The sequence below is a fragment of the Bombus terrestris genome, chromosome 13 (genome assembly GCF_910591885.1).
Source record: "Bombus terrestris chromosome 13, iyBomTerr1.2, whole genome shotgun sequence".
Lineage (NCBI taxonomy): Eukaryota > Metazoa > Arthropoda > Insecta > Hymenoptera > Apidae > Bombus > Bombus terrestris.
In genome coordinates this window covers 8,152,224-8,164,740 of record NC_063281.1, presented here as the reverse complement: position 1 = coordinate 8,164,740, position 12,517 = coordinate 8,152,224, and the positions used below count along the sequence as shown (strand labels likewise).

At 46.4% G+C, this 12,517-nt stretch overlaps 1 protein-coding gene across 4 annotated transcripts in view; it reads left to right on the top strand.

The window, feature by feature from the left end:
• The first annotated feature begins 1,840 nt into the window (after positions 1-1,840).
• Positions 1,841-12,517, top strand: part of LOC100642535 (probable nuclear hormone receptor HR38) — a 56,439-nt gene continuing 45,762 nt past the window's right edge. Inside the window, exon 1 of one of the 4 annotated variants that reach the window (XM_012315322.3) lies at positions 1,841-2,697. In XM_012315322.3, coding sequence (XP_012170712.1) covers positions 2,607-2,697 — 91 coding nt within the window. In that variant the 5' untranslated portion in view covers positions 1,841-2,606. Of the gene's footprint in view, positions 2,698-2,727; positions 3,794-8,384; positions 8,812-12,517 lie in introns of those variants that run through there. The other 3 variants (XM_012315321.3, XM_003400042.4, XM_012315323.3) reach the window with 3 other exon arrangements.

The following is a 12,517-nucleotide window of genomic DNA, read 5'->3' as shown; positions in this document are numbered from 1 at the left end:
GTCTTACGGGTGATTAACTGGGGCGACGTCGGCTCGTGCTTACGCCTCCGCTTTGCCACGCGTGCACCAGTCACCAGGGCCGCTGCATGAGGGTAGGGGCTGTTGGTAGCACTGAGGGGAGTTGCGGGGTAGCTCGACTGATGCATGAATGAAGGTTGCAGAGGTGGTGGAGAGCCGAGAGCGGAAGAGAGTAGACCGACGTCGGCACTCCTCGATAACGGTGAATCCATGCTTTCGTCTCTATCTCTCGTGTATCGTCTCCACGTCCGTTCATCTCTGTTCATCCCCCATTTTGCTTGATATCCTCGTCCAACTTGCGTCTTTCTCACGCCGACGTCTTTGTCTATCGGTGACCCACGCGCACGTACATAGAAACGACAATTACGATGGCGCAGCCGATGTGCGAGGGTAAATTATGACGTAGTTTTGTCACCGATTCGAAAAGATGCAGTTAATTGCCTTTATTTCCGGCCGCATGCTTGTCAAGCAGCTTGTGGATTTCCGTGTTCATTTAATCACGCTTCTGTGCGTCAATCCGGGGTTCAGTCCATTGATGGACGGATAAACAGCGCGTTAGATTGACGGCCGGAGGTAAATAATTGCAAATCGTATCGACGTAATTAGAGGTCGTTTACGCTTCGACTGATTTATGGTGTAGTTTATCTATGGTGGGTCCGAGAATGAAATTTAAAAGAGGAAATCGATCGGGTTCCAAAGATACCTTTGATTGCAGATGAGTCGGGTAAGATCAAAAGAATGAATTGAATGATAAAAGGGGATGGTTCTTCATGAAGATGCAGACAGTTTCCTTGGATGTAATCGTGCTATGAGAGTATTTGCGAAACGTGTGGTTTATGTGATTTTTATAGGAAATAAAGCGTCGTTCACGATAATAGTATATACATAGAGCGTCACGTCGGAACAACTTAAGCGGCTTCGTATCGATTTTCTTGTTTACTAGGAATTGCTTCATTCTGTAAAATGATAAATTTTGTAACGCACACGTTGCTCGGCCAAAGATGAGAGAAAGAAACATTGTACAAAATTCTAATTACGTTACGAATTAAATTTTTACGAAATTTTGAATAACAAATTATAGCTCCTCGATGCATATTTCACGATTATTTAACACTTTGCGTTAGAGCATTGACTATCGTTTTGCCCCACGATCACTCCGATAATTCAGGAATCCGAATAAGGAAGGTTAACAAACGATATTGCACAAGTTCCATTTCTATCCATCAGTTTCCACGGTCTGTTTTAATTCCCCTCTCATCGATAATTCAAAAGCGATCGTTGGTGCCAAGACGCTGGTCGAACGACTACCAGGTGAACTCAGAATATGAACGGAAGCGGGCCAAGTGAGCGCCAAACGCGGAAAATAGACGCTGACAGAAGATGGAAATAAACCGACGACCATGAAGGAGGTGTCGTAAGGAAATAAGCTATCGAGAGCGTAAAATACATCGAAAAGAGAGAGTGTTCCTTTTACGAAAAAACGAATCGAGAGCAAGAAGTAAAGAAAAGGAGAAGAAGAAGGCGGATACGAAGAAAAAGAAACAGAAGAAAGGATGATCCATGTACCGGTGTTAGGTCGGGTCGGGTTGGATTAGGTCGACTTGCGTGGGGTTGGATATCCGGGTGGAGGGAGATGGGTGATCGGTAGGTGGCGTGCTGACGTCACTATAGCGGCATCATCAGCCGCGTGGGCCAATAGGGACGCTCACTCGAGCCAGGTCCATCGATCCGCCGGCTGCTGTCGTGTGTGTTTATGACGTCCAAAGGTGACGTCATCGTTAGCGCCGTTCGCCGCCGCCGTCGCTACACACGCTACGGTTTTAATATAGCGGAGGAACGCGCGCGATCCGGACTCAGTTACGCGGCGGCCGGCCACCCGTGCGAGAGCGTATCGTTTTCTTGTAAAACTTGTCCGCGCTGTTTTTCACTCTCTGTCTTTCTCTTCTCTCTATTTATTCTCTACGGTTTCTCCTTTCTTTCTCTTTCAAATTTTCACGTATAACGCGAATCGTTGTCGATTCGCGGCCATCGATCTTGTCACGGCTTCTTTTGATCCGTTTTGTCAACGAATTGTGTATCAGTTTCGTGTGCTAAACGGATCGTGAATCGTGAGACAGAGCGTGTCAAGTGCGAGAAAACTGGGGATTACATACGCTAGCGAGGAAGAAAAGGTGGTGCAGCCAAGGACGTTTGTGTTTGAGTTTCGCGTGACCAACCAGAAAGAGGGAGGCTACTAGCGCGTTTCGAACGCGCGTGGTTCCGCGGGTACGGGACTACGGTGTGTCCTCGTGTAACGTTCTGACAGCTTCCACGTTGAGCTGTGCTCCTCGCGAAACGCGGCACAAAGAATCGTTCCGCTTGGATATTTTTTTTTTTTTTTGGAGAACGAGAGCTTCGGGAGCTGCTATTCGCAAAGAACGGTGTACGACGAGCCGATGCGGGAAAGATTCGTCGATAACATCGATTCAAACAGTTCGACGATAATTTTGAAGAACGCCACGACTATAACAGTGAGAACCATGTCGCCCATGGGGACGGAGGAACGATAAATTTCGAGCGAACGTGGGCAACATATAACAGAATTCTGCATGCGAGAAGTGTTCGAGCTCCTCGGTGGAGTGCTGACCTCCGAAGACGTTTTCCGGAAGGATTCGTCTAGCCTTTCGACAACGCAGACAGGTCGGTGATACACGTGTGTCATCCACTGTTTTTCGTGTGTTATGGGTGAGTTGTGTGTGTGCGACTTTCGGCTGGATCACGTTATAAAGCACGTACCTGTTCTGTTTATTATCCCGTTTCTCATTTTCACCTACATCGATAATGATACAGTCGAGGAATTCCACATTCCTGTGACTGATACACTCGGTGTTTACGAGCCGTGAGAATTATCGACTGTGAGTTATCCCCTTTCACTCTCACCCGTCGCTCATCATCGTTTACTCGTCCACTTCACTCGTTTCTCGCGGATGCTTTTGCCTCACGAACATCCTCAAACGGCCTAAATCATCGAGAGATCAATCGTAATCATCACGAACTGACGATTAAAACGATTTGGAATATCGATGTGTTATTTGTGTCGTGTAATACCCAGACAATCCATCGATTTGAAACATCGCAAACTTGGCGCGATTATCGCGTTATCTCGTCGAGAGCCGGGAGAAGGCGCGAGATCAGCTGTTGTCATACCAAACCACGTGTAACTTTTCGAACTCGCTCTTCCATTTAGCGTTCTGATCGCGCACGTGCGCGCTTGCGCGGCCGCGCCGTGCACAGGAGCGAGAATCTGGCCGACAAAGAAGGAAGCAAAGAGAAAGAAAAAAGAGTGAGAGATCGTTCGTCGTAGGATGGTCGCGGTCGTTGTGGCCGTCGATCGTCGTTCGCGCGCCGCCGTGGGCATTTGAAAAGAAAAAGAGAGGGAGTCACGGGATCGAGGCGGGATCCCCGGATTATACGACTGGATTTGGTGAATGAAACGACTAAAAACGAAGCGCTATAGTGCTGATCGTACGTGCGATGCGTACCGTGGAGGATACAGCCACGGAAGCAGCCGCAGTTAGTGCTGCGACCACCCATCAGCGTGCTACCACTGGCAGGCATCTAGTCGTCGATCACAATCACGATCGCGATCACGATCAACCAGATCGATCGACGACGATCCATCTACCGACTACACCGTACCACCCGGTCACCATTGCGGCGGATACTAACAACAATCATGACCATCATCGGAACTTCGAGCATCACGCGGCTCAACGTCACGATCACTGGAACAAGTGTAAGTCACCTAGTACAAAAAGAAAACAAACAGAAAAAGAAAAAAAAATGGGTGAAAATAAAACAAAGACCTTGGGACCGTCCTATTATAGTTGGTAAATTCATCGTTTACGAAGAAATTGTACAATGCTCGCTGATGGCTGGTTGGTTGTAGTTAAAAGGTGGTGGTGGTGGTGATGGTGGTGGTGACGGTGGGATTACTGACGATTATCGATGAAGAAGATGGATCGACGTGTTGTATTTCATTTTAGGGCGATTAATGTTCACGTACTATTTTAAATTGCTTGTCGATACGTAATCGGATTCGATTTATTTGTCCTTCGCCGACGAAGGATAGTTTGGATGATAGAGCTTTAGACTGTGGTCGATCGAATCGACCAAAGATCTAAAGACAATAGTGTGCGCTATAAATTCGCGTGTGCGCTCTTAGGAAAATGAAGAAGGCTATTGGGTATGGCATTAAAGAGGAAAGAGCGAGCGAAATGGAGATGAGGTGCGAACGATAGAGCGAAGGGACAAATTGCCCCCTCTAGTCGTTTCATCTTAGCCAATCGATTCGAGCTGTGAAAAGGATCTAGAGGCTGTAACTCGCCGATTGGCCGTTAACGTTCCTCCAAGGGAACGGATCAATTCTTTTCCAAAAGAAAAGCTTAGCTCTCAACTTTCAGTCGCGAACATTTTATCCATTATGTTCCTACCCTATGTTAGTTTTATTTTAAAATCACCACCATCATCGTCGTCATCTCCCTTCTCGAAATAATTTTCGATTTCTCGCAGTTCTTTAAATCTTTACGAATGAACTTAAATCAGTTTTGTGGAACCATCTGCGCACCTATAAATTATTCATTCGCCCTTGTTTCTTCAGACCTAGCGACAGATTCCATATTCAAGAGCGGTATAAACGTTCGATTCGGTATAGCTTGTATGTTCGATAGGACACATTACAGGTGTAATCAGTACGTTAAGGTAAATATAGTCTGGCAGTCGGCCGAGTGCATGGCAGGCGTTTCTTTTCCGCGTACATACTTGGCCCGCACGAGACCTGTCCGCGCAGGAAAGAAGAGAGTACGCGAACGAACAAATATAACCAGCGTGTAGCGAGCGAGTGCAGGTGCGGTCGCTGGTTCGGCTGCATTGTGCCGAGTGTTGCCCTGTGGCTGCGTAGTCGAATTGCGAAAACCGATTGTCGCGTTCGCCTGAGAGTAACGACCGTGACAATGGTAAATCAACGATTATGACTTCCGCGCGTTAAATGCCTGCTTGTGTCGCGGCACCGTTAAAAGTCGCCATCGCGCTATCGATAGCCGATCGGCTGTCAGTCTGACCGTTACGTGGGCATGTAATTGCGATATACGCAGGCTTCGTGGGGGCAGAAAGAGAAAAAAAAATGAACACGCTGGTCAACCCAGGGGAGCAAGAGTTGATAAACATATCGAGATCGAGAAATCTAATCAGTCGAGGTGACAGTCTCTCTCGTTTTCCCTTCTCTTGGCCATAAAGAAACTCTCGGCTCGAGAATGGTTTGTCCGTGGAAAATCATTGGTTTACGGGTAACCAAGTGACACGTGTCGTGAGAGTGTATTACGTTAATAGTAATAGGCTTTCGGAATAACGCACTGGTTGCCGTTTCACAGCGCAAGTAGTTAGGTGCAATCAGACTCAGACATTAGCGAGACGTGCATCGCTGGCCGTCTGAGCTGGCACGTCTGTAACTACTTAATTCTTTTTAAAAGCCCGGTGAACGCGCAGCGTCGCCGTCAGTCCTCCTCTCTATAATGATATTGCCCGTAATCGACGATAAAGTCCTCGCTCGGTTATAACCCGTAAAGGCGAGAGGTAATTTATTTTATTATGAATAATTATTATATTGGTAATTCATAATAGGGGTGCGCACGGCGTACACTTAGATCGCTAAGTAAAGGATAATATCCTATTATGATAGGTAATACTACGCTATCGTAGAAAACCATTAATAAACATCTACGTATAGAATTGAACCTAAACGCGGATTAACGAAGATATCTTGGATTCGACATGGATTTCTTGAAAATTCGCGATTTCTTTCCTTTTGGTCGACGTAAAAAGCTCGCGTAACGGTTTAACGGTGAGGTCAGGTATACGAAAGTGCAATCGAACGATTCAATCGATCAGCGACGAAATCGTTAAGCGACGAAGTGAAAATAATCGGCATCGTTCGTAGAATCGTAAAATTGGATAGTATTTTGACGGCAAGTGCCCGTGGTACGGACAGCGCTTCCTAGAGGCCAATTGCATTGTTTTACTGGGCAAACTAAATATACGTGCGAGGCAAGCGATCCGCGGGTGCTTGGCTGGGACACAAAGGCGACCAAAGAAACGACGAAGACGCCATGCATCACGTGCCGTTACACTTTTCACGTTTTCGGCGTGCTAGAACGATGAACGACCGACGAGTCACCCGCGTGCACGACGCTGCGTCTAACTCGACGTCCACGTTCCCGGAATGTAGATTGAAAAACAGAGAGCGTTTCGTTTCGATACCACCTTTGGCATTGTGAATCATCCTGTCGATTAAAATGTATAAGGCGTTCGCGACGATCTGGTACTACGATGTGTAGTACCATAGGATAATCTATGTGAATCAGTTGGTTCGTTCCATTTAGAATATCTTTCTGTATTTTTGTTTTCCTTCTCACTTTTCACAGTACATAAGCACAATTAATCTCGTAGAAATATTATGGAAATACGCTGTCGGGGTATCGACATTGAGGCATCGAATGAAGGGGCCCGATGTCATCAGGCGATGACAGGTTCTTGCTGGAAACTAAGCTCGATTGCGGCGTTGCGTTTTTCATGAGGCTGCGGTTATGCGTGGGAGGAAATAGGCTGTTATTTCCGGCGCGAGACATGCGATCAGGAAGCGACCTCAGGAGCTCGCGGGCCGAAGGAACGAGGGTGAAAAGACGCTGCTTAGGTGGGCGGTTCTGAACGATTCATATTGCATAAATGCTACGCCGCTTCTTCAATTATGTAACGGTTCCTCACTCGATGTGACTCGTGCCGTGAAAAACTTTCATCGAGCGTGTAACGAACACGTTTCGAAGCGGGTTTCACGGGAAAGAAAAGAGCTGTGCGGTATTGGCCGATAATTATAATTAATGGAAACCAATACTCGTCGATAAACAACCAGCTCGTAGTAATTTAACGTTGCGTAACGTCCAATTGCATGATCATCGCGAACGTACGATGGAAGTATGAGACAGAAAACATACGAACGAGTACAATCTCCAAGGGAAAAGCGTTTAAAATGAACGAAGTCTGGAAAACATCCGTGTGCGTAGACGGGTCTGTTTTGCATACGCGTTTCTCCGTGTCGCGGGACCGGCAGAACCTGATCGCCCGCCGGATACAGAACGCATTCGCTATGAGAAAGAGAGATTACTCGAGTCGAGCGTAATGAGATTGTGACTCGCATAATGACTCTAGGATCGATAAGTGACGTTGATGCATATGAACGCGCGTGCCAGCAGTGAAAGGGTCAGTAGTCAGACAGTGGCGCTATAAATACCGGGAGGACTTGATTCGTTGTGTTTTAGCACGGTTGATTAACGACGGATCGATAGCGATCGCGCATTGCATCGATTCGAGGAAGGGGCAAAGAAAGAAACACGACGTCCTGGAAGAAAGGCAACAAAATGTATAATTGAAGCGTCGTATGCGACGTACGTAACGTCGCTTTGACGAGACTGGGCCGCATGCTCGACAGGTTTATGGTAATTCGGGCGAACCGAGTAAAAATGTGTAACGCGACTGGCTGACGCGCGACCTTGTTTCACCTGAAATAGATTTCACCGCGCGGAAACGTATTCCGCGCGAGTTTTGACGCCGTTCGAGCGGCAAGCTATAATTTCTCTCCGTTACGCGCCGTCCATCCGAGGATCGATCGTTAACACCGAAAGAATTCATGTTTTCGTGAAAATTCTCCCGACTTGACGCATAGTATTTCTAATTATTCGTGGAATATAATTACCATATCGCCATATTCGTCGGATTTAAACTACTTTCGTTATTTACGATGCTACAGCACGCGTTTTCGCGCTACGGAATCTCGGCTGAAGCATTCGATTGATGGATGTTTCCGGTCGGTAAGGGCGATATGTATACTCTGCACAATGTAATAATATATTTCCACCGGTTTCCTGCGTTTCTCGGTAAAGAACACGCGTCAGACGTCGCGTGCAGCGTTTTCGCGTCTACGTAAAACGCGTCCCGAAATTCCACCTACGGTAAACTTGCTTGCGCATTGATTACGTTACACGGACGCAATCAGTCCGTCGAGATTTACATAGTCGAGTGTCTTTTTAATCGATCACAGCCTCGAGAAACCAGCCAGTCGTCCGTCCTGTGAAAGAATACATAACGAAGTGGATAGGTGAGCGAGTATTCCCTCGCGGTGGCTAGTTTCATTCAAACTTGACGCACGACGCCGCTTTCGCGCGCAAACTCCGTGGCGTCGCGACGCTGCCAGTCTCTCTCTGACATTAACTCTGACGTCACTACGCCGCCCCCGTCCGTCATCGACCGACCGACAGCACAACGACGTCACACGCACCGCCAAGGACGACGCTATTTCGGGCGTTATGCATTGCCGTCCTCGTCGCCGTCTTCGCCACCACCTTCGACGCTGTCGTCGTCGTTGGCGACCGGTGGGGCCGTCAATATCGCCGCGTTTTCGCCTCCAGTCACGAGATTCTCTCGAGTTTTCCGCGTCATCACGCTCCACGGAACGACCACGCGGCTCGTTTCGTCGCGGATCGCCGAAACACGTCGCTGTCTCTCGATATTACCCGATGACACAGTGAATACAACCGTTGACTCTCTACCGAGTTTCGAGTGTTTACCAAATTATTTCAAACGTGCTTGTGCTTGTGCTTGTCATGAAGACGTTAGAGTTTTTATACGTACCACGGAATCAACAACGCGTCAATCCGTTGCTGATCACTTTCCCATCACAGTGGTGTCTCGCTTGTTGGAAATGAGGTAACTTTTAACCGATCCGTGAATCTATTTCGAATAGTTTTTTTTATTATCTATTTGTAAGAGACTTTCTATGTCGAATGATATAACGATCGGAGACCTGTTTCAGAGTACAGGTTCTCCGATGATCGCTGATATCGTGATGATAAATGAGAGGTTCTCCGAGTAAGCGTCAGTTACAAGATGTTGACTATTTACGTAACATGGTACCATAAATACCATGAATATCTCAATCAGACAGTGTAATAATACTTTAAAGCTGGATCCCAAAGTGTTCCCCCCTACTTATCCGTTAAACTTAAACCACCTACTTAAAACAAAGATAGATCTCTCGATAATTTTCTCTCGACAAATCTGTCGTTACAAAATTGTTTGATAAATTTGTAAAAATCCTTTAGATTGCTATCAGCGAGAGATCACTGACCATTCACGCGAAGCAGCGAGTTTAATTCGCGACCTTGGAACTCACGCGTCACGTGGAGTCCGTCATTTTTGCGGAGGTGTCAGGGTTGCATCGTCGCGCAATCGTTTCCGGGAAAAGCGGACGTGGACCGCGAAATAGAAGTGAAAATCGCGGAGGGAGGAGAAGGGCGGTAGTGGCGCGTGCGATAAGCAGGAAGGATTACCGTGCCCGTTTGCTCGCGTAATAGGCGGCGTGGCAGTGGCTAAATTTAATACACGCGAACACAACGATGTTCAGGATTAGCGCGACTCGGCTGGGTTCCGCGTGACGTTGTACCACGGAAAAACGATGACGCGGGACGCGGTGGAGGCGAACGGTGGCAGCGGCTTGTGCCAAAACAGAGCCGTGACGACGCATCGCGAGCGTGCTTTGACGCGAGCTTTTTGTACCGATGTGTTAACGTAAATACCGATACGATGCCAGTCCTTGGTGAATGACCGACCGATGAAAAAAAGTTTCCATCGATTGTGCACAGAGAAAATGGGGCGGAGTGGGTGCGGCGTTGATTGCAAGACGCCTGGAATGTAGTTCAAGGTGATATTTCGGGGGTGTTGCTAAGTGGGTATTAAGTATGTGCCAAGTTGCTTGGGTGATTGGTATTGGAGGGCGATGGTAATTGAGAATTAGGAATGTTGATGAGGATCGATTATTATCGAATATTTGGATGTATTAATAGACGTAGAAGCTTGGCTAATTGGTATCGTTAAAATAGTCAGTGATAAGGTACAATAGTTGGGTATATGACTCTTTAAAAGTAGGAGTTAGAAGATTTGCAAGGAAGATTTCGATTGATCGGAGATGCGGTCACTATTTCTTTCACTTTCTCGTCGTAAATATAACGGCACTTTTATCCGCCTCGAAGTAAGTAACTATGTGATGTCATCAAGTAAATATGCAAGAGCTGTCAAGGGAAAAGGAGGATAGGTTGCTCAGAGAGCAACCGGTTGTCATGTGCTTCTCTACTAAAATTTTTCACGTAGTAACAGGATGATTCGTTGAAAATTCGTTTTTCCATTGGTGGCCGCAGAAATTCTCATCCCTCGTAATTGTCTTCCAGCTGACCTGAAAATAAGAGTATCGGAACGTGTGTTAGCTAGTTGGTGCCACTGACGAGGCGGTCTGTATTGATTCAACGCAGTAATCTGGTTGGCTTAACAAACGTGCAAATCAAACATTTTCTATGAGTGAACCGAGGTTAACAGATTTTGGGCTGGCTGTTAAACTTTGACGTTTGAATAGTCAATGAAATATATGTATACTTAATTCGACAAGTCCAGGAATATTTCCCTTGACGACGCTGGCAATTTTTAATCTTTAATCTCTCGATTACTTGATCGACAACATGACCTATTTATTTGCCCGACTTCATATATATATATATATTCGAAGGTATTTTTTATAAATATGTAAATTTATCCATTTTCTGCGATACATAGGCAACGTATCGTTTAATTTTTATATAAGAAAGCTATCGCACTTTTGCCGTGACCTCGCCGGGGAATGCTCTGGACAGTTATATGAAGCGTTGTCGATTAGCTATCGTCAATACCACTAATAAATTCCTACGCTTTTCTATTCTATCTCTCGTCACTGATTTATAATTCTCCTTTAGATGTTGCAGTATAGAACAGTATTGCGTCGCTAATGCCTCGAAAGTTGAGTCATTACCATTACCAGTGACGCATAATGTTCGTCTTTCGAGCTTTATTCAAGCACGTGAGGAATACCGGCCATCGAAACGTACAATCTCGAGAAGTCGACCGGGCGGTGCGTGAATTCCGCGGAAGAAGTCAAGGCCAGTGTGGAGGTAGCATTGTAGTCGCACCGATCTTAGGCAAGTTCCGTTAAAACAGTTTCTGGTTCTCGAGTAATTGCAAGGAAATTCTTTATCGGAAAAATCGCTAGAACGATTCTCGATTTCCTAGTCGCGATATTTCGAACAATTTCAAGCCGATTCGAGGAAATCCAAGTTATCTATTTCCACACAGGATCACGATATTCGTTATCGAAAATTAACTATGACTGAAATAACTTCCGATTGTGTTGAGGGATCGTTCAAAGGCTAATCAAATCATGTCAGATGCGGTATCGCGAAACCTACAGACCTCTTTGAAGTCGTGAAAAACAGTCGGTAAAGCGTAGCAATCGGGGCACCCCGTTTTCCACCCACGAACGAGACATGGGGAGGACGTCGATCGATGAACGGAACTGCGGTACAACAATGACGTCATCAACGACGTCGCAGTATGACGTCATTAGTTGAAAGGGAGGCAGGGGGTGGTGGTGTAGGCGATGGGAGAGGATGGGTCGAAAAAGGGTGGCAAGCAGCTGTGCAAGGGGGAGGACTCTGGCAGTGGGGGATGAAGTTTCTCGTATGACTGTGTGTTGACGATCCACACTGATATTGCATGCGTGGTAGTTCATGTACGTGCGCAGCTGAGTCCGTTTAACGGGGGCGAGCAAGGCCGCCGGTTAAAGAGGATAGACCACTGCGATATTGAGCGTCGAATTTTAACAGGTGGAAAAGGATGAGTTGGTTTAAATAACTCTCTTTGCTTTTCTGATAATTAAACATAGAATCTTCATTGGGTTACAATCTTTTAATTGACATGGTAAAAATTGAAGAAGAATAACGAATTTCTTGCAAAAGCAGAGGCTTGCAAATCGAAGGACAGAAAAGTATTAAGAAGAGGAAAGCTATTGAATTTCTTTAAGGAAACATTGAAACGCACAGAGCCGTGCAATTTCGGAGTATTTTAACGTGCCACGAGTAAAAAATTTTACCGCGATGTCGAAGTTCGATCGTAGAAAAGGCCTCGCGTTCGATTGTTTCGCAATGGATCGCGCGCGAACTCGGCCAGCTGGTGTTGATGCAGTTATCAGATGTATTGTCGTTCTGTTTTCCAGCTCGTGATCCAACGTCGAGCGTGTGTCTGCCCGCGCTTGATTTGCCCGAGCGACTTTGATCAGATAAAATTTCGTGGAATCGCGCTACGTGTCCCAATTTACAGGGCGCGCGCGTTTTCTGCTTTTCTCCACAGTTTCGCGTTCCGCGGACACACTGGGAAGCCTATCTTTCTCGTGAATCTGTGCTCCTCGGCTTTCCGTAAGCATAGCTTGTTTAACAACGATAAATTAGCGTGGACGAGAAGGAAGGGAAAAAACCCATTGAAAAAAGATAGGGCAATGAATTTAACCGGAGATTAATGGCGTGCTGTTATTTGCCAAGGTGATCGCAGCTACTTT